Below are 20,756 nucleotides of genomic sequence, written 5' to 3'. Positions count from 1 at the left end.
AAAAACACATCTCTATTTTTTCTTCACATTCCTCTGCAGCAGCAGTCGAAGTCAGGCGTAGGTGATCACTGCATACTCAGAGTTGGTGCTCATCTTGCGGCTGACCTCTCTGACCTGGGGAACATGCAGTCTGTCAGCTGAACGAGAGGCCTGCAGGTGACACCTCGGTTTATCTCCCCACCGCTGGAGGGGAAGAAGGATAAAAAAAGACCCCTAATGTGTTTGTGCTATAAACAGAGTTTTTATACTTTCGCACTTTTTACTAGCTTTTATTTATTTATTTATTTACAGTTTTAGACTTTTTTTTAAAATATACGTATATATGGGCAAGATTAATGGAAATCAGCACAGGTATTATAATAAAAACACAGAACGTTTTGAAAAAACTTGACTCAGTCTTGTAGACATTCAAAGTCTTAGTAATCAAAACCTCATCAGATAAGCTGTGATAACATTTTCTTTTTTACCAAACTAACAAATACTAAAACTTCCTTTATTTTTTTTTATTTTAGTTATTTAGTTTTTCAAGTTTGTGTTTTTGAGTTAATTAAAGTTTGTTTGTTTGTTTTCACATCCACTTTTAGTTTTTAGTTAACCTTTAGTTAGATAAAATAACCCTGGTAATAGAAATACTGGTTGTAGGCTTTTCTGTTTTTTTCTTCTTCTAAATTATCAAAGCACATCTATACAAGGTAACCACTTAAAAGAAGGTAACCACTCAAAAAATTGCTTTGCACACATGCCTTACAATTACACGTAAATAAAAAAAAGCCACAATTTGTTTAAAACCTTAAAAAATATTCTATTTTTGCTTTAGCTTTATTTATAGCATTCCTCACATATGAAATGAGTAAAAGAAACTTTTTGAACAAGTAAGATGAACACATGAACGTTTCTGATATAAAATGAATCTCATTGCTTATATATTCTGCAATTAGCAATTCAGAATCATGCACAGGTATGTGAGCTGCAGCACACTGCAAGTAGCTGGTAATAGAGCATGGGAAATAACGTTTTGAGCTCAGTGAAACACAAGTAACAAACATGTTTACTACTTTGTCTCTCACCTCTTTTTGGTCTCCGGCTATCAGGTAGCCGACTTGAGTGAGTTCTGGTGTGCTGACACCACGGACGGTGATCATAATGTCAGCGTAAGGAACTTCAGTATCACTCTCATTATCTGGGTCAGAGAAAGCATTTGTTTCATTAGTTATTGTCTTTGTTTCTATAGGGTAGATGATGATAAGGTGTCATTCAAATGAAAAGTGTTGAGATTGTCTTACCTGGCGGAGGAATCCTCAAAGTCACCCTTTCACTTTGTGTTGACCCTGAGAAATAGGACAGGTATGAATAATAGAAGGAACAAAAATTGAAGCTCGTATTTGTCGCTTTTACATTTGATATTTAAAACTGTTTACCTTTTATCTGTAGCTGGGCTACATGTGGTGATTGTGGTGAGCTGAAAAGGAAAACATATAGCAAAAGGCCCAATAAAGAATATTGCAAGTCTAACATTTAAAGGTAATTGAACTCAGATTTAAATAAAGAGAAGTTCTGAAATTGTACTCACTCCAATTTGGACACAACAGGCTCCTCTGGAATATGAGATATTATCAATATAATGTTAAATAGTTATACGGACACAGTTGTGTATATTTTATCATTCAGAACTTTTTAAAGCTGGTGTATGTTCACAGTGTAATATCTTGTGATCACCTTTACCGTTCCAGTTCTGTCTGTTCCGATTAAAACACAGGTATACAGCCAATGCTGCAAGAACCAGGGCTACAGCTACAGAAACTGTTGCCAAAACCTTAATTCCAGTAAATTCTCCTGTTAACATGGAAACAACAGTATTAACTTAGACTGAACTGGATCGAAAGGCAAACATTTACTTCTCCCTTCTCCATACAGATGTTAATAAGTAACAATGATTCTCTTTAAAAGTTTTCATAATATCCACTGTTTCAGAGTCCCATCTCACCTCCAGAGGAATTTGGCTTGGCAGGAAAAGATGCTGAAGAATGAAGAATGCAATATATTAAATGAAAGTCATGCTCAAAAATGTTCAGCTACAGCTATGAAAAATTTTGCATCTCTTCAAATCACAGCTTCTTACCATTTTTGTTGTAATTTTTTGGAGCATCTGTGTTTGGAAGACTTCTCTGAGCTGAAAAAAGGAAAAGTTAAAGTGAAATCCAATTTGCTTACCTCTTTATTGAGCAGCTGCACATATTTGCAGAAACTAAAGTTTATCTACCTCGAAGCTGAAGCAAAAAGAGACGCTCTGTTTTTTGTTGAAGCTGAGGATCCTCTTTATCTACTGTGTAGCAAGTGTAGTTGTTTTTCAGATGTCCCGCGGACACATTGGTGAGACAAAGAAACACTGTGCAAAAGCTGCCTTCTCTAAACATCATGTGGCAGCCAAAGATGTCGAGCGCTTTACTCCAGTAGCCTTGAACGAATCCACTGGAGCAATTGTAAGTGCAATTTAATGTAACGGAGTCCCCCAACTCCACAGTCACTAAATCAATGGGTGTCTTCGTGTAAATACAGTTTACACAATCTGTGAAGAAAGGTAATAAATTTTTTTTACCTCAAATAGCGCACATTTGTCTAAATAAATGTGTTTGAAATATCTAAAGCCCAGGGCAATAACAAACATCATATAAACTTTACCTCGTGTCATCCAAAAAAAGAGTAAAGTGAGATAGATTGAGCTGTTCATTGTTGTTCTCTGTTTTTCTAATTTTCTCCTGCCTCAAAAGATGAAACTGGATCTGTTGTGCTCCTGTAGGTTGGTGATGCATGCACCTGCACAAACACACTTAAGTACCCACACACATGTTCCAACGCTTGAGTGAGGGTACAGGAAGTGGTAACCCAAAGATTACGTTGCTGTTTAAAAATATTCATAACTTTCCATTTATTGCACCTGACATCCTGCAAAGTGCAGGCGCAAAAATGTCTGCAGATCCACTAGTCCTCACTGCACCCACAGAGGCTGCATTTGAATTTCCTTTTACACCGTAATTAAATAATTTATCCTAAAATTTTTACCTCGTGAAAATATAATTGGTCTTATGTGATTAAACATTTAATGTTTGGCAATGGAATTGATTTAATTTCATTTTTAATACCTTAAAAAAACCCAGTTTCTTCTTTATTGCATCTTAATGACTTACAAGAGCAACATAAATAATTTAAATGATCCACCAGCAGAGACACCATCTAGGTGAACTTCAACGCGTCATGCATTATTGAAAGAAGCAGATATAGTTACCGAACATTACTGCACACTATTGTCAGCTGAAGCAACCACCTGGGAATCAGATTTCATGCACGTTTCACTTTTAGTGGCTGGGGGCCTCTCACTTTCAAGTCTTTAAACGATCACTCTGGGAGACTAACTCCATTAAGTCTTTAACGTTAACTTAGTTGTTACCAACTTCTAAGTGATTCAGCAATAATGTGTTCATGGGAAATAATACACCTGCGCTTCTTTTTAGCTTTTGCTATCTTTTTACTGCGGACGGAGTCTGGAGTTTCTTCAGGTAAGCAACTCCTTTTTAAATATTGACAAATTAAACTAAATAACTACCAAAACCACACTGACTGCACGAGAATGTTCTATCTATTGTTCTAACAATAATTTATGTAACGCCTGAAGGGAGTGCAGACTACCCCCTCAGTGAGGAAACAGATGTGGATCAGTGTCCAGGAGGAAAATACTTCTCCCACCAGCTTTGCTTAGAGTGTCCCTCTGGTCATTTGTGAGTCATCAACCATTTTTGAACTGTTAGATCTGTATTCTTTCACTAGTAAGAGAGTTTTCTATAAAATGGATAATAAATTATACAAATTATAAATTATTTTTGTTTTATAGCTGCTCTGGCAATTCACCTGCACCGCAAAGATGCCCAGCAGGAACATTCAACATGTACACAGGGAAGAGCAGTATCACTGACTGCAAGGTAAGACATGTTAATGCAAAACAAAACAACAAAAACACTTCTGGCTTCATGCTTTATTTTCAAATTAAGAGAAAATGCATGTTTTTTAAACTACAGTATGATGACTTGTCATAGCAGAGCCCATAGAAGAGCCAAAGTGAAGACAAGTGACTGCAGAGTGATGCAGGAATGAATAATTAGTTACAAAGCTGTTTTGTTGTCATCATGTGTGCTCTTATTGCTCATTTCTTTATGTCGCAGCCTTGTTTTCCAGATCTCATCAGTTCAGAGGAACGAGTGGATTGTAAGCTGTGTCCTGCAGGCTTCTCATGTGATCCAACCATTGGGATTCTTTATTTATGCCCCCCAGGACAGCATTCGCCAGAGGGGGTCCTGCAGTGTCTGAGCTGTCCTGTGGATTCTGTCTGCACCTCGGGTTTCCCTTATAGGGTCAGACCTAATAATAGTGGATTAGAAGTTAAATCCTCCAACATTCTGTGCATTTGAGGCATTCTTTTTTTTCTTCTCTTTTGTCAACATGTCTTATAGTGTGGACCTGGCAAGGAGCCCAATCCAGATCACACCGTGTGTAACGACTGTCCTCTGGGCTTTTATTCTACTATGTGTACGATCCAGTGTGTGCAGTGTCCAGCAGGTATAAAAGACAAACAAAACAAATCTTCTGCTCCCAAACATTTAAAGAAGTTTGATATAAATAGCTTTATTTACAACTAAAAAGTTCTCATGAAAATGTAAAAAACACTTTTTTTCTTTGTTTCTTAGGAAGTTACTGTCCAGATAGTGGAATGTCTCAGCCACTTCCCTGTCCTCCTGGTTGGTCTTCTACACCTGGACAGGCTTACTGCAGCAGCTGTAATAACACATCCATACTGTGTGGTGGAGCTATAACCCCCCGCTGGAGCCAGCCAGTCCACAGAGCCAGCCAGTCCATCACCTGTCGACCAGGAACATACAAAGATGTGACAGAAGAGTTTGGTTGTATGGTCTGTCCATTAGGTTGGTGTTAAGTGCTGCATGTTATCATTCATCTTATAATTTCCTTTACTTACCAAAGAAATGTCAAATGTACCTGTGTTTTACCCCCGCAGGTCATTACTGTGTGGGAGGGGTAGCTATACCCTGTCCTGCAGGTACTTACGGCCCTAAAGAAGGCCTGCAGAGACTGAGAGACTGCACAATCTGTCCTGCAGGTAAAGGAATGGTGGCAAAGCATCTGGACAAGTGGTAAAATTGTTTGTCCATGTGCAAAAACTATATATGTGCAGAAGAGTATGTCTCATCATATCTATAACATACCTAACCCTTGGAAAGCAAATGTAATAGTTTATCTGGACTGTATGACTGTATAATATCCTCTTAAAATGTTCTTCTATGAAGAGTGTTATACATAGCATTGTATAAAAAATACTTTTTCTCTAGGGTTTTACTGTCTGGAAGGTACCTCACAGAGACCCACCTCCCAGTTCCTGTGTCCACAAGGCTATTACTGTGAAGAGGGCACTGCCACCCCGCAGGGGTCACCTTGCCCCACTGGCACAGCGGGGGAACAACTGGGTCAGACAAGTAGGGCAGGATGCAAGAGATGTAGGGAAGGACGCTTCTGTCCTGCAGGTAAGTCTCAGCATTAACAAACTGACTTCACTTGGCAAAAATATTAAGATGTGTCCCAGAAAGTAACTATTTTCATAGTTGAAGAAATAAGATGAAATATAGATTTTAGAGTGTGTGTGCGTATCTGTAAACAGGGTCATCAAGTCCTGGTTTGCCCTGTGCTCGGGGTAGATACTGCCCTGCTGGTACTTTGGAAGAAGTTATATGTCCTCCAGGCACCTTCACCCCTCATCAAGGGGCGATAAGTGAGTTTAAGTATGCTATTATTATTATTATTAATAATAATAATTATAAGTATTATTATTATTATTACTGATTTATATATACACTATAGTAGACACAAAGCTCTGTTTTATATTTAGTAAGTCAAACTAAATATTTTCTTTTGAAATGAATTTATACTCCTTCACAAAAGCCCCAGCCTAATATGATATTATAGCGCTCTATCACAGCAAATCCCAGTGATTATATAAAAATATAGGTGTTGTTTATTGCAACAGATGGACACTGAGAGGGCAAATAGAAAAACATCTAATTTAGCAATACAAAAACAACTGCCGATGGCAAGCTGTAGCAGTGAGCCCAGTATAGAAAAATGATGGGTGACTGTAAAGAGAAACCTAACTATGTGCACAAGCAGTGAGTACAGCATAGGAATTTATGGAGCAGATTTACTGTTTGCCTTAATCCTGTAGTATCTTTGCCATGACAGTAGGATTTCCCCCCAGGTGTGAAAGACTGTCTCAAATGCCCTGCTGCCTTCTACTGTCCTGTGGGGACAAGTGACCCAGTGCCCTGTCCACCGGGCTCCTTCAACCCTTTAGAGGGTCAGGATGAGGTGGCTGATTGCAGAGAGTGCTATGCAGGAAAGGCCTGCACACAGGTAGCCCTGAGAGCCCCTGATGTAGACTGCATGCAAGGGTAAGTTGCAATCTCAAGATTAAAAAAATGTTGTTGTTTTATTCTTTTTTTAATCAAGCATGCTTTAGTGCTATTGTATTCCTATATTTAGAGTACTGTAAATCTGACATAAGGGAGCCCTGTAACTTTTGCATTTAGCCACTGAGACATTGATTTTTATGTTGCTCCTTTTCAACCCACCTTGACATTGTTACTCTATGACTTTGATCAATTTGTCCGTATCTTGACAGGTTTGTGTGTCCTCCTGGGTCTTCAAAACCAAACGCGCCATCCAATGCGTGCCCACCGGGGACACTGAGCAATCGCACTGACCTAACTGACCGCTCACAGTGTCAGCAGTGTCCAGCACGATATGCCTGTCTTCGAGGTGACATTTCATATAGATGTTCAGATAACCTTTAAAAGTACTCTTTGATATTTCATAGTATCTGAAGATATGAATTCAGGTCAGGTTTTCATACAAAGCTCAATTATGTATACAACTGTATTACTATACTGTGCGAACTGAGTGTATATATTTGTGATATGAGACATTATATTTGGTTTCTGTTTTTCTAGACTTCAAATGCATTATGATTACGACTACACAACTGTTACAGTTTGCTAATCAGCCGGAATAAATGACATTCACATTACAGTAAATGTTTTAACTAAGAACTGATCATCACTGCTTCTTTTTAAAAGATGTCGCATTTAAACAACTAAAATCCACAAAAGTCATTATTAAAAAAAAGAAAAAAGAAGACGAAGCAAAAGAAAATGCAAGTTTTGTCACATGTTGATATTTGTTTAATAACGTTGTCATATATTAGTGTCACCTTAATCTACTTGTCTGTGTTAATTCTTATTTGTCAGGAACTGGAGATATCCAGAGACCCCCACTTCTCTGCTTTCCTGGACATTATTGTCCTGCTGGAACTATGTTCCCCACCCAGTACAAATGTCCTGTGGGTACATGGAGCGGTCACAGTGGATTGGAGGCTGAAAGTGAGTGCCAGCCATGTCCACATGGCTGGTACTGTTTGGCTGGTTCAGGAGCTCCATCAGGTCGATGCAGCTCTGGACACTACTGTCCTGAAGGTAAACATGAATATGTTATATATGTATATATGTGTGTTAAAAAAGCTAACATTCTTTATCCTTTATGAGCATTGCATGCTCTTAGAGATAAATACAGGTTTCCATGTGAAATTAATTTTGTAGAATGAGATTTGTTTTCTCTACCCGAGCTGTATTCATGAGTCATTCGTGTTGATATAATCATGTCGATATTGCATCACCAGGGACTGCATATGGCACCCAGTTTCCTTGCCCTGAGGGCACCTACAGCATCCAAATGGGTAACAGATGCAGAGATGACTGCTTGATATGTCCCGAGGGCTCGTTCTGTCAGCAGGGCACCTCCAAACCTTCACCTTGCCCACCGTAAGCAGTGATTGTGTGTCAGTCATAAAGAAAAATGTGAGAATGATGACGATATGGATTTTTGTTAGCATTAAGCTGGTTTAATGAGTGTGATTTAGTGTATTGCCCTGCATCTCCAGCTCTACATTTCGCCGTCTGAAAGGAGGTCGGAGGCTTGAGGACTGCTCTTCTTGCCCTGCTGGCTATTTTTGTCCCCACTCAGCCACTGTCAGCCCCAGAGTGTGTGGAGCTGGCAGCTACTCTGTAAGATCTTAACTATAAAACATCCAATGTGACTGGACCCCTGACAGAACCTCTGGAAACTAAAGCCTTTGTATTCTCATCCTTCAGTAGCTGTTTTGATTGTCCTATTTTTAGATTTCCCACCCACATGATATCGTCTTGCATTGCTCACTTAGTAACGTATATCAGTAAATGTCAGGTAGAGGAGTTTTTGAAGTCAATTTCTTTCATAAATCAATATTTTGCTCGCAATATTGAAGCAGTGTCAGTGTTTTTCCAGCATCTTCCAAATTAGATCCCCCTCTCCTTTGCGTTTTCAACGTCTATTTTGCTGTATCCCTCCCCCATACTGGTTGATATCTTTAACTTCAGCTTTCTTTCTTCACGTTCTCTTGTGTGTAGGATGAGGGATCTGCAGAGTGTTCTCCATGCCTGCAGGGCCACTTCTGCAGTAATGAGACCACTAGTGAGGAAGCCATGCTAAGTGTCATGGTGTGCCCTCCAGGTTTTCTCTGCTCTCAGGGTTTGGCCAGAGACCCCCAGCGATCAGCCACCCTCTGTCCTCGAGGTTTCTTCTGCCCCGGAGGAGGCATTGTGAGTCACAGACTGATAAATTCAGGAGAGACTTAAAAAAAAATTAAAGTTATGTACTTATGTTTTCATATTTGGACACATTTGACCTCTTAAACTACATTTAGTCTTTACTCACAGGATCCCAATCCCATTCCTTGCCCCAATGGCACCTACAGTGAATTTCCTGGCTTGCGTGATGCCAGTGAGTGTATCCAGTGTCCTGAGGGGAAGTATTGTTACTCCCAACAACCTAAGGAGCAGCCTATTACCAGGCCTGTAAGACCATAGATTTTTTTATGATCAGAAAGACAGCATTACCATTACCAATTATAGTCAGTTTGTTAATACTGTTCACAAGTTTCTACCTAATAGTGATTTTAGATGAAGACTGCATGTTCAAAGTAAGTACCATAACCACTATTATGTTGTCCTATATTAAGACAGAGGAGTGTCCCGATGGCCACTATTGCCCCGCTGGGACCGGTTACCCCTTCACCTACCCCTGCCAAGCTGGCAAATACAGAAACAACACACTTGGTCAAAGTGGAGAGGCATGTATTTTGTGTCCATCCAGGCATTACTGTAGCAGCCCAGGAACTCACACTCCTTCAGTATGTCCACAAGTAAGAATAAGACTTTTAAAAAACTGTTTTGCTGTATGGGTGAGACAGTTTTTAAGTGTGCTTGAATCTGTTTATGTCAAATACACCAGAGGCACAAATGGCTCCTTTTCTCCTTCTGTGCCTCCGTTCAGGGGTTTTACTGTCCAGACGGCACTTCTCTTCCTGAACCTTGTCCTGAAGGAACCTACAGTTCTCGCTCTGCTCTCAGTGATAGGTCTGAATGCACCCCTTGTGGCGGAGGCCAGTATTGCACTGGAGTGGGACTTTCAGAGCCCTCTGGAAGCTGCAGAGATCGTTTTTACTGCAGAGAGGGAGCCAAGTCTGCTGTATGCTAATGTTATTACAGTCATTTATTCTGTATTTATTCAGGGTATACCAATAATTTTCTTTACTTGTTGGGATCAACAAATACAAATACAACACATAACAACTTTATGTTGTAGGATTTCATTACGCGGCAGTAAGTTTTTGGCCTCTCTTCACTCTTATTGCCAGACTCCTGTCGATGGACCAACTGGAGGTCTGTGTCCGGCAGGAAGTTACTGTCCTTTAGCCTCGCCCTCTCCTCTCCCCTGTCCTTCTGGCACTTTCAGCAACAGCACTGGCCTCAGCAGACCTGAGGAGTGTACTAGCTGTCCGCCAGGGTAATCCTATCGATTTGTTTTGGAGGACTATGTACAGCTGAAACCTCTACTCCATGAGTCAGTGTGTTTCTCTCCCTGTCAGTTTTTATTGTGCAGGTTCTAACAACACGTCACCATCAGCCCCTTGTTTTCCTGGTTTCTACTGCACTGGTGGCTCAGCGTCACCTGTTCAGAATGAAGCAGAGGAAGGGCATTACACTTCAAAAGGGGCAGCCAGGGCAGAGCCATGTCCTCTTGGTTATTTTCAGCCGGTAGGATATACTACATGCCAAGTGCTGCTACACTGAGCCTGTATTTCTTTATGATTGGATGATAGGCTAATGGTATATTAAGGGTTATTTCTTTTGTCTGTGCTCGGCAGCGTCGAGGTGCACAGTCATGTTTGGAGTGTCAGGGAGGCAGATTGTGTAACCACACAGGCTTGTCCCAGCCACCTCTGTGTCCCACAGGACACTACTGTCCTCTAAGATCCACTGTTGCTCACCCATGTCCTTCAGTGAGTACCTTCATGTTCTCATGTGGTGTGAAATTGTGGATGTGTCATTGTAGAGTGTCAGTGTTCGCTGCACGTTTTACTTCTTCACTCTGTCTTCATGATTTTGAATTTCCTCCCATAAATCCCACCCTATTAAAATGATTCCATGTGATTATTATTCAGGGCTCTTACTCTGACCAGCCTGGTGGTGATGCTGTGCAGCATTGCCGGCCATGTGATGCAGGCTTGTTCTGTAGCAGAAGTGGTCTTTCTGAACCTCAGGGTCTCTGTGACCCAGGACACTACTGCACCTCTGGAGCTTCCACTGCCTCACCAGTAAGATTTAATGAATAATAATTTTATTTACTATGTGGTAATATTATCTTATTTGAAAAGGATCAGATGATTTTCTTTGTTGGAGATTAACAGAAAACTGTAATTCTATAAAGGCATTTTAAGTAGTAGCTCATCTCAGAATGAGTTATTTGTTTTTGGGACAGTATCTGTATTTGCAGACTCATTAAGAATTACAGTTTCCTTATTTTACAGGTACTGAAATATTATATCATATATTTATTGTCATGCTTTTATTGGTTTATGGTCTTTTCAGACACTGGTCTCAAATGTCTTTATATTTACCATATCGATTTCCGAAGAGTTTCAAATGGCGAAATATTTGACTTTTTTCTTCTTCTACGGGCTTGTTGTTGAGTTATGCTCAGAGGTGGGACCAAGTCATTGTTTTGCAAGTCTCAAGTAAGTCTCAAGTCTTTATCCTCAAGTCTCAAGTCAAGTCTCAAGTAATGTCAGGCAAGTCAGAGTCGAGTCTCAAGTCACTGGTGTAAAAGTCCGAGTCAAGTCACAAGTCTGAAACTTTGAATTTCAAGTCCTTTCGAGTCTTTAAAAAAAAAAAACGAAAAAATAATGTTGCAGTTATGCTAAATGTAAATATTAGACCATGTAATTTTAAAATCTGTGTTTTTCTCAACACATGACAAAATAGTGAACTTAGAAAATATACACAAATTGTGAAATTGCACCTCTTTAAAATGCAGCTCAATTAAACCTAGCTCCAAGAATAATTTTCACCGACAGTTCTGAGATAAGCTGCATGTTATTCTTGGATGCGGTTGTAGGACCGGCTTTAAAATCGCATGACAAAAATATCATACACATTAAAAAAACTGCATCACCAACGTAGCCTGGACAACATTTGCTAGTTAGATGAAGTCAGCTATCTCATCGTAGCATATTTATATGCATATTTATAATCATACGGTTCTTGGAGTGAGTGCATACACTCATGAAGTTTAGTAACTTCAGGTCACTGCAACAAGCCCAGGTACAGTTTACCGACGGATGGGTGCAGGACCTTGAAATGCACCGTGTAGAACGAAAGACCATCGTACGTATCATAAGTTTACCAGTCTCACAAATCGTCGTCATAAATACACATTCGTTAACCGTTTATTAATATAACCTTTGAGCTCAACGGTAATTAATTAGTAGTGGAAATAATTTCTGGTAGCATCACAGAAATGTAGCAGTGACAATAATACTGTATGCTGTAATCGTACTGGGCAATTAGTGATACAAAAAACCTGTTTTATCCTGTGAATAAAAGTATATGTTTTTGTCAATGTACCATAATAACAGAAGCGAAACGCAATATTGTGTCAGGACAATTCACTATTTATGCACAATAAACAAAGGAGCATAGCGCGACAATTTCTGTTCAGCGCCAGACTTGCTTCGTAACAACCGATCTCTTTACCCGTCGGCTTCCCGTGGCTGTCATGCGACCGGCTATTGCAGTTAATAATACAACAGCTTCTTGACATTTTTGTGTTTCTTTTTATCGCTGTATAACTGATTTTAATTGAAAGCCTGCGTGCGCTAGTACCGCTTGCCACGAGTTCCCAGAATCCTTTGCGGTTCTACCCGTGAATGACGTCACATTTTCAATCTCTATATAATATGCATGTTAAATTTTATATTTGGGGTAAAATATCAAGTCTTTTCAAGTAAACCGGTTCAAGTCCAATTCAAGTCCCAAGTCATTGGTGTAAAAGTCCAAGTCAAGTCACAAGTCTTAGAACATTTTTTCAAGTCAAGTCTAAAGTCATAAAATTAATGACTCGAGTCTGACTCGAGTCCAAGTCATGTGACTCGAGTCCACACCTCTGGTTATGCTTATAATTCACTTTTGCTCAAGTGAAGCAATTTGTCAGCATGGTGCAGTATATGAGCGGGGGAAGGAGCACAGAAAAGGAAAAACTGAAGGCAATTAAAGAGGTGGAAATGTCCTGGTTTTTAAGTTGAACGTGTCTGCTTTAGTGTCGTGCAGTTGATTTGATGGCAGCTATTCATTTTCCACACACTTTGACTGCTAATTTCATTTGATATGAGCATGAATCTAAAGGCCTGTTTAGTTTGAATTGCATTAGTTAAATAAATAACCCAAGTGCTTTTTGGATAGGCTGCTGATAGTGCGTAGGAAATTAATGACAGCTTCCAACTCGAACAGCCCACAGCTTTAACTTTTAAACTTCTGACTAGAACAGTCAGATGATCAAACTTCTTTGTATTCCAAAGCTAATTTCTTCAAAATGCTTCTTTGGTTCAACACTAAAACACCCCAAAGATATTTACTATTATTAAGGACTATTTAGAAAATTGTTGCCGATTAATTGCTCTCAGTCACCTTATAATCACCCCATCATTCTCACAGGTGGCTGTGGCGTCTGGCGGTGTCTGTCCTGCAGGCTACATCTGTCCACAAGGAACCAAGTACCCACAGCAGCACCCATGTCCTGTGGGAACCTGGAGTAACACAGTGGGAGCCCAAACCTGGTCCTCTTGTTTATCCTGCCCCCCAGGACTCTACTGTAACAGTACTGGACTCAGCCAGCCTTCTGAAATTTGTGATATAGGTAATGAAGTGTCAGCAGTGCCTGATGTGATCTGTGTATATCTGTCATTGCCATAGTGTCTATCACTAAAATAAGCAGAAAAACAGAAACTGATTGGATGAAACGCTCTCCAGTGTTTAAGAAGTCACTAAACCTTTGCATCTTCTGATTTATAGGATATTATTGTTCTGGAGGGGCAGTGGTTTCAGCGCCCTCTGATGGTGTGACAGGTGACATTTGTCCACTTGGATATTATTGTCCAATGGGCTCAGCATCTCCTCTTCTCTGCCCTGATGGGACTTACTCAAACACAACAGGTATAAAAATATAATTAAACACAAATAAATCATATTTGTGATTTTAAATGCAGATGTCACTTCACTATTAAATTATTCTCTTTTGTTTAAAGGGGCAGAAATGTGCGATGACTGCCCCATAGGAACATATTGCCTATCTGGAGAAGGTGTCCAGCCATGTCCGGTGGGACACTATTGTCTTGGTGGTGGCGTTGAAGGTATACTACCCTGCCCACCTGGTACATACAGTCCTCAGTTTGGTCTCAGTCAAGTGGAGCAGTGCCTCCTTTGTCCAGCAGGTGAGAGTATTGTAACATGCTTTTTTTTTTAAACTGCCTGAATGATACTGGGAATCTGTGGATACAGTGGTTAGCTGAATTAGATTTTAATATATTAACTTGTCATTTATGAACTGGGGTTTTTAAAGCTAATTGCTATAATTAAGAGATAATGGCAGAATGACTTACCACATTTAATTACCTAAACAAGGAGTAATTTATGACGTGATTCAATAAATGCTTCTAATTATTACCACTGCAGTGAAGTTTTCTTTTCTCTGCTTCAATTACAGGCTTCTATTGTGAGGATTGGGGTCTGTTTGAACCCTCTGGGCCTTGTCAGGCCGGTTACTACTGCATAGCTGGTACACAAAATCTATTATACAGCGTGTTCAGTGCCTTTGTGCTGTTAAACCGACTTTCACAGCTAAAATGTGACCAAAATGTGCAACATTTCCAGGCGTGAACTTTCAGAACCCCGATGGCAACTTCAGCACAGGAGTAGGAGGAGCATGCCCGAAGGGAAGTTACTGTCCTGAGGGCACCAGTCTGCCTATGCCTTGTCCGCCAGGGACCTTCTCTTCTAGGTGTGTTGGTCAAAATATTACACACACTATTATACCATGGACCTGTAAATGTTTATGCGCATTTGTGTTTACATTTGTATGGTTGCAGTCTTCATCTGGTGGACACCTCTGGCTGTAGTCCATGTCCAGCGGGTCACTTCTGTGGCACTGCAGGTCTTACTCGTCCATCTGGCCCATGTCAGACTGGATTCTACTGTCCAGGGGGAGACACAACAAGCGCAGGTTTTCTTGATTCAGCTTATGCAATTCCATGTCAGCACAGCTATAATTAATCAATGTATGTTAATTCATGCTTTACATGAATTAAAACTCCTGTAAAGCAGAGCTAATGTATAATGTGTGAATATAAATGTTATGAATAGGCTTTAGAGAGAAGAGAAACAGATGCTGATAAATACAGGAAATAGAATGTGTGAGGGTGTTTTGTTGAATGAGCGATTACTGAATTAATCATGCGTTATCACGAGATTTATCACATTAAGGGCTTAGCAGCCATAATTTCAGTACATTTCCACATCTAATTGGTTTTTCCTCTCCAGGCGCAAAAGGAGGGCTTTGCCCAACTGCTCATTACTGCCCTGAGGGTAGTGCTAGCCCATTGCCCTGCCCTGCTGGAACATACAACAACCTCACAGGCCAGTCAGTGTGTTCCCGCTGCCCTGCTGGGTACTACTGTCCAGAAAGGACCGCCAATTTTTCCAAGTTTCCCTGTCCACCTGGATTCTACTGCCCTGATGGTACAATCACCCCAAAACTGTGGTCATGGTTATGATTCTTTATTAGAATGAATGATTAGTAAAAGTTCAGCTTAGTCTGAAAAGAAGCAGAGTGTGAGCTTCGTATTGAACTGAAAGCTGGTTTCAGCTTCAGTAAGTTATTGTCCCCAGCTTTAATAATAGAAAAGAAGTTGCACACATGGCACTTGTTTATATCTAATTGCATTACATGTGTAGGAACTAAGCATGCCACCCAGTTTCCCTGTCCACGTGGATACTACAACCCAGAGCCCATGACGCAGAGTCTGGACAGCTGCCTGCCTTGTCCTCCAGGACACTACTGTGAGAAGGAAAGGCTGACCAAAGTGTCTGGAAAATGCAAAGCTGGTCAGTAACATTGTCTTTGTTCATTTGTTCCAAAGATACAATCACAGCTTGCAGCCTAGTTTCTCAGTGTCAGGACTTTGTCCTCTGTGCCAGCGTACGTGTCTCCGGGGCCCAGCAAAACAGTCTGGAAGATTTTAGAGTAGGGAACAAAGAGTGCACATGAAACACGAAACATCACAGCTCAACACCAGCCACACTTCAGCAACAACAACGGCTTTTAAATAATTCTCTGTGTATTATTTATTTATGTGCAAAGATGCAAATGAACTTCAACACATCAGACACATAATGCACACGTGATAGACTGATGTGGAAGCCTGAGTAACTGGTTTATTAAGACTTTTCTTAACAATGTCTTATCTCTGCCACCTTGCTCTGTATCACCATCTGTTGAGTGTATATATATATATATATATATATATATATATTAATATTATATATTATATATATATTATATATATATATATATATCTTTATATGTTGAGAAAGTCATGTTTCACTAAGGCTTAGACGTGTCAGCTGCAGGATCTTTTCTATATCACACAGAGTTTGTGATATCTTGCTTTGTTTCTTGCTGTTTGTTCCTCTCAGGTTGGTTCTGTGTCTCTGCAGCGTGGAACTCCCAGCCCTTTGACCTTGACAATTATACAAATGCCAACTGTCTTTGTCCAGCTACATCCACAGGGGGGCGCTGCCAGGCAGGATTTTATTGCCCCTTAGGCAGCTCAGAGCCCCTACCTTGCCCACCCGGAACCTTCTGTAATGTCTCAGGTGCACAAACACAGTTTTCTAGGCTACAATAGGCATATTGTTACATATAGGTTCTCAGCTAAATTTGTGAAAAAGAAATAAAATTATATGTATATTATATAAAATAATATCATCAAAATAATACTTTGAGAATGAAGTTGAAAGTTGCTGCTATACCTTCTACAAAATGCCTTGTGTAGATGAATCAGTGAAATCATACTTAAGGATCAATTTTAGTAGCAAGGAAATCATTTTTCTTTCAGCACATAAACACAATGTGCAGAATGGGTTTGGCTCTCCATTTGGCCTATGCAGCTATAGATTGTGTGTTCTGCCTCTATGTATATCGATGTTACAGTTATGACAAATCTGTGGCATGTGATTTCATTGCTGTATAATGTATTTAAAAAAGTAAATAAGTAAATTGGACAGTTCAGTTCCAGGAGGTTTCTGAAATATTCTTGTTGTTCCACTTGAGGGGATGCCAATCTCTCGCGAACTTATAGATAATATTTTTTTGGCTGTTCACAATCAAAATAACCAATTTAGTCATTTTGCTCAAAAGGTTTAGCTCTGCCAATGGGCCCCTGCTCTCCTGGGTATTATTGTGTAGGAGGAGCCACTGAGGCCAGACCAACAGATGGAGAAACAGGCAACATCTGTCCACCTGGGACATACTGTGGTAAGCCCAGCTTTACTTCCTTGGAAGGATTGTATCGACATCTTGCCAACTTTTTAAGCCAAAGTGCAAAGTAAAAGGCTTGGTGAAAAGGAAAGTACGATACACTGAGTCAACAGCAATGTTAATACTGTAGTCACAAGTTTAATGGGGAAAACTATGTTTACGTACATTTGCCAACACCCAGTATACACTCGATATGTGTTAGAAACAGTTTTGAATTGTTTCTATGGCTGAAATGCCAAGTTTCTAAAGTGGCACTATGTCTGCATTCTTCCTTGGCATGCATATTAAGTAGACTGGAGATGCCAAAGTAGCTATAACTATGAGTCAGGTGGATTGGACACCCTGAATTACCCACAGGTTTACGTATGACTCAGCATGTTTCTGTTTTTTTGTTGACCTGTGTAGAGTGTTCCCTTATACATTCTGCGTGGTGGATGGCTATAATTTCCAACACCCCTCAACCCTGTGTAGGCACTGGAACTCAGAAAGGATGAATGAATAGAAGGAATGAATGGTGGCCTAAACTACATTTATTTTTCTCTGCAGTTGAGGGGTCTGGGGAGCCAGAGTTTTGTCCTGCTGGTACTTTTTCCCCAGTGTCAGGCCTGACCAGTGTGAAGGGCTGTCAGCCTTGTACATCAGGCTTCTTCTGCAGAACAACAGGCCTCAGGGCTCCAACTGGACTCTGCAGCGATGGTCAGTTCATAAATTTGATCACATGTTCGATGAACACCTTTTTACACTACTGTATTTCTGTAAATCTCCATAGGATACTGGTGTCCTCCTGGTCAGACTGTGGCTATGGCTCTGCCATGTCCTCCTGGTCACTTCTGCTTAGAGGGTAGTTCATCCCCAGAGCCGTGCCCATCAGGAACCTATCAGGATAGAGACAAACAGGCATCCTGTGCCATCTGTGGGGCAGGTAGGACACCTAAATCCTTTGACTTTTTCAACATTGTTATTTAGCCTTTTCATAAGTGGTTGAAGAAGTGTTTATTGAAGTTGATTGCTTTTTTTTTTTAAATCCTTGCAAGATTGTTGACTTTTTCCCTAATGCCACCAATATAAATGTGTAATTTTTTTTTTACCCTTTTCCCACATTGATATTGTTAATTTAAAAAAATCTCTCTTTTAAGGTTACTACTGTGATTCAAGATTGGGTGCAGCTAATGTGTCCTTGCTGAGGCCCTGCCCTAAGGGACATTACTGTCCTCCAGGTACAGCTCTGCCCAACCAACACCCTTGCCCCATAGGCTCCTTTAACCCAAGAGAGCATATAGACAGCTCAGCTGGCTGCATGCCTTGTGCATCTGGACGTTACTGTCCTTCTGTTGGACTGTCAGAGCCAGCAGGTGAGAATCTGAAAGTCTTCTCTGTTCTCCTCTCCTTGCACTGCATGCTGGGAGTGTGAGTGACTGAGTGTGAAGGTGGTTGGTGAGAGGGTGGAGCTGCTAAATGGATTTTGGACGTTTAGACTGACATTTCAGATACATTTTCTTCACGCCCTTTGGTTGTTTAACAGGAAAGATACGGTTTTTTTTTCATTGTTTGATGTAGAGTGAACAAGGTTAAGTTAACTGGCTGTTCCCTAATAAGGGCTCACCTCTTCTGTCAGTTATAAAAGGGGCCAGTGTTGTGGCTCCCCAGCAGTATACTGTGGAGCAGGTTCTCCTAGCTGCTGGTGAACCGGTAGGTCACAAGAACATTACTTATGGCTCTTGGATGAACAAGGCTGTGGTTGTCTTTCTCCATGAGGAACAGTTAGTTCACCTGTTGGTTGAAAGGAGCATTAGTTCACCTTTATTTGTGCCATCAATGTGGATCACCGTGTCTGATGTTCATAAACTCAGTATTGAAAATAATTAGGATGGCAGGGTATAAGCAACTCAGTAAACAGAAAAGATTTTGGTTGAAGAAAAGATATTGACAGGGTGATACGCAAAGGGTGTCTTTGTATTGGAAGTGGCTTCTCATTCAGTTTTTTCACTTAATACAATATATTTTTGCTTGAAATAAGTGAAAAATGCCAGTGGAACAAGTGAAAATTCTCCAGTTTCAAGATGTACTGTCTAAAAACGAGTTCCTAAATCTCACTGAAATGTTACTCTGTAGCTGAATGTGTCTTATTTTAAGTGTAATGAGATATTTCGACTAGAAATAAGACAAATATACTTGGTTAGATTTTGAGTTTTTGCAGTGTAAGAGGTTCTTATCCTAGAGACAGCTGAAGGTCTATGTACAAACCTTCCAATGAAACGTAGCGTGGCTCTCCAGTGAAGGGTGGTGCATGGGACAGTGGCCAGAGACAGACATTTAACACATACAGATCAAAGAGTAGAGGGTAACTGTGTTTTTTTTTTTTTTTCAATCTAAGAAGAACCTGCAACATTTGTGGGTTGAATGTCCTAGTTTCCCTCTTTAAATTGCTGGAAGAGTGATTGGCTGGATATGGACAGGTGCCGGACAATACAATGTTCATTTGTGGTCCCAAATACAGATCAGCACAGAGGAAGCGGATTTGTCTTTCCAACTTTCTCATAAGTCAGGCAAAAATGGGAATCTGGCTAACCAGGAGAAACAAAATGAAAGGAACAGGGTCTACAGATGTTGACCTTATCTGCACGTATCAAGATAGAATTGACTCATTATAAAATGATGGCAGATTTTGATATTTTCATTTCAATGTCTTGTGTACAGTGAACAATGATTTGCTTGTTCTTAGTTTTTGAAAATTGTACATTTTTCTGTTTTTGTGGGGTGTGTTTGTGAGTATATGTTTCTGTTTTTCTTTATGTAACTGTTGGAATTGTTTCATCTTCTCTTCTCTTCTCTTCTCTACTATGTCTTACTGAAAATACTTCCCATAAATCCCACAAAACTCATGCTGTTCATTATGTCTTGTTAGATAAGCTATTTGAAGTGCTTTTGCAAAGTTCAAAACAATGATCCCACGTGTCTCTTCACCCAAAATGCAAAAATAAACATTGTTTTCTCAACTTTAGTGAAAATAGCTTTGGATTTACTGTATTTGGCCTGGGGTATGTAAGTCAAAATCATATATTAAAAGTTAATCTTGGTGACCTAGTTTGGTGATCCAGTTGTAAAACCCGGAAGGTGCAGCGTCTAGTGTGTACTGCAGGACTGCAGATATATTTATGTGACTGTACGATGAAATGTGTTGTGACATTCTTTTACCCACAGGACCATGCCATGCTGGATATTGGTGCAGAAAGGGAGCCTCCTCTCCCAGGCCACTGGATGGACTCTCAGGTTCCCTGTGTCCACCTGGTCACTACTGCCCCTCAGGTACCTCATCTGTCTTCCCCGAACAAGCAGTCGCCCACAGTTGCTGCTGCAATGATGATGCAAGTTTCAACGATACACATCACTTTTTTTGTAACACAGTGCTGATGCAGCTTGCTTTTTAAGCTAATGTAACCAAATTTATACTGTGTGAGGATATTAACATTCTGCTCTTTTATAGTCTGTGGCTGTCAAGTTTTAGTCACACTAATTAGCATTTAGAGCGCTAAAGGAAGTTCAAAAACATGTTTTCTTGCAACTTTTGATATAGTTCTCATTAAATTAATTTGTGTGCTTGTTTTCTTCAACTTGAGGCACTGACACATACCTTAAAAATGCAGCTGTAAGGTAAACTTCTTGTTTAGCCTACAGCT

The 20,756-nt window shown here is 40.2% G+C and overlaps 3 protein-coding genes and 1 long non-coding RNA gene across 5 annotated transcripts; 3 read left to right on the top strand and 1 right to left on the bottom strand.

Moving 5' to 3' along the window:
- Window positions 1-51: 51 nt before the first annotated feature.
- Window positions 52-2,837, bottom strand: LOC102305931. 2 transcript variants are annotated; one of them, XM_005915833.2, is made up of 10 exons: window positions 2,680-2,837; window positions 2,261-2,566; window positions 2,120-2,170; window positions 1,985-2,017; window positions 1,717-1,833; window positions 1,571-1,595; window positions 1,419-1,459; window positions 1,284-1,328; window positions 1,068-1,180; window positions 52-183 (listed from the first exon to the last, which is right to left on the bottom strand). In XM_005915833.2, the coding sequence occupies exons 1-10, from the start codon at window positions 2,726-2,728 to the stop codon at window positions 52-54; spliced, it is 912 nt and encodes a 303-aa protein (XP_005915895.1). In that variant the 5' UTR covers window positions 2,729-2,837. The 2 variants fall into 2 exon arrangements, with proteins under 2 accessions (XP_005915895.1, XP_005915896.1); XM_005915834.2 differs by having other exon boundaries at window positions 1,723-1,833.
- Window positions 2,838-3,249: 412 nt separating this feature from the next.
- Window positions 3,250-13,711, top strand: LOC106632443 (multiple epidermal growth factor-like domains protein 6). The gene is made up of 24 exons (XM_014329937.2): window positions 3,250-3,554; window positions 3,671-3,773; window positions 3,887-3,974; window positions 4,215-4,403; window positions 4,503-4,608; window positions 4,737-4,970; window positions 5,063-5,164; window positions 5,394-5,585; window positions 5,720-5,830; window positions 6,314-6,506; window positions 6,737-6,873; window positions 7,362-7,586; window positions 7,790-7,931; window positions 8,051-8,174; window positions 8,556-8,747; window positions 8,865-9,002; window positions 9,167-9,349; window positions 9,481-9,675; window positions 9,845-9,993; window positions 10,076-10,244; window positions 10,355-10,489; window positions 10,652-10,804; window positions 13,200-13,401; window positions 13,557-13,711. The coding sequence occupies exons 1-24, from the start codon at window positions 3,470-3,472 to the stop codon at window positions 13,709-13,711; spliced, it is 3,702 nt and encodes a 1,233-aa protein (XP_014185423.2). The 5' UTR covers window positions 3,250-3,469.
- A 96-nt stretch (window positions 13,712-13,807) lies between these two features.
- On the top strand, window positions 13,808-14,535 carry LOC121814074. Its single transcript, XR_006054046.1, has 3 exons — window positions 13,808-13,975; window positions 14,248-14,319; window positions 14,415-14,535. It is a non-coding gene; the product is annotated as an uncharacterized LOC121814074 (long non-coding RNA).
- A 100-nt stretch (window positions 14,536-14,635) lies between these two features.
- LOC106632441 (multiple epidermal growth factor-like domains protein 6) lies at window positions 14,636-20,584 on the top strand. The gene is made up of 11 exons (XM_042218050.1): window positions 14,636-14,763; window positions 15,081-15,278; window positions 15,495-15,644; window positions 16,236-16,415; window positions 16,960-17,076; window positions 17,626-17,775; window positions 17,849-18,001; window positions 18,216-18,431; window positions 18,695-18,768; window positions 20,281-20,385; window positions 20,564-20,584. Exons 3-11 carry the CDS (start codon window positions 15,551-15,553, stop codon window positions 20,582-20,584), a joined length of 1,110 nt encoding a protein of 369 aa, XP_042073984.1. The 5' UTR covers window positions 14,636-14,763; window positions 15,081-15,278; window positions 15,495-15,550.
- The last annotated feature ends 172 nt before the right edge of the window (window positions 20,585-20,756 follow it).

Source organism: Haplochromis burtoni, unplaced genomic scaffold (genome assembly GCF_018398535.1).
Source record: "Haplochromis burtoni strain Fernald_Lab_line unplaced genomic scaffold, NCSU_Asbu1 Contig_15, whole genome shotgun sequence".
Lineage (NCBI taxonomy): Eukaryota > Metazoa > Chordata > Actinopteri > Cichliformes > Cichlidae > Haplochromis > Haplochromis burtoni.
Note: the sequence above shows the minus strand (reverse complement) of the source record. Positions and strands in the feature narration are given on the sequence as shown.

What these genes read in the sequence shown, in the direction of transcription:
- LOC106632441 (XM_042218050.1), top strand. Translation starts at nt 15,551, where the DNA reads ATGACGCAGAGTCTGGACAGCTGCCTGCCTTGTCCTCCAGGACACTAC. An exon ending in AACTGGACTCTGCAGCGATG is followed by an intron (nt 17,776 to 17,848) that starts GTCAGTTCATAA and finishes AAATCTCCATAG; the next exon opens with GATACTGGTGTCCTCCTGGT. An exon ending in CTGTGCCATCTGTGGGGCAG is followed by an intron (nt 18,002 to 18,215) that starts GTAGGACACCTA and finishes CTCTCTTTTAAG; the next exon opens with GTTACTACTGTGATTCAAGA.
- LOC102305931 (XM_005915833.2), bottom strand. Translation starts at nt 2,728, where the DNA reads ATGAACAGCTCAATCTATCTCACTTTACTCTTTTTTTGGATGACACGA. An exon ending in CCTGTTGTGTCCAAATTGGA is followed by an intron (nt 1,460 to 1,570) that starts GTGAGTACAATT and finishes TTTCCTTTTCAG; the next exon opens with CTCACCACAATCACCACATG. An exon ending in AGCCCAGCTACAGATAAAAG is followed by an intron (nt 1,329 to 1,418) that starts GTAAACAGTTTT and finishes CCTATTTCTCAG; the next exon opens with GGTCAACACAAAGTGAAAGG.
- LOC106632443 (XM_014329937.2), top strand. Translation starts at nt 3,470, where the DNA reads ATGTGTTCATGGGAAATAATACACCTGCGCTTCTTTTTAGCTTTTGCT. An exon ending in GAGTGTCCCTCTGGTCATTT is followed by an intron (nt 3,774 to 3,886) that starts GTGAGTCATCAA and finishes TTTGTTTTATAG; the next exon opens with CTGCTCTGGCAATTCACCTG. An exon ending in TTGCTCACCCATGTCCTTCA is followed by an intron (nt 10,490 to 10,651) that starts GTGAGTACCTTC and finishes ATTATTATTCAG; the next exon opens with GGCTCTTACTCTGACCAGCC.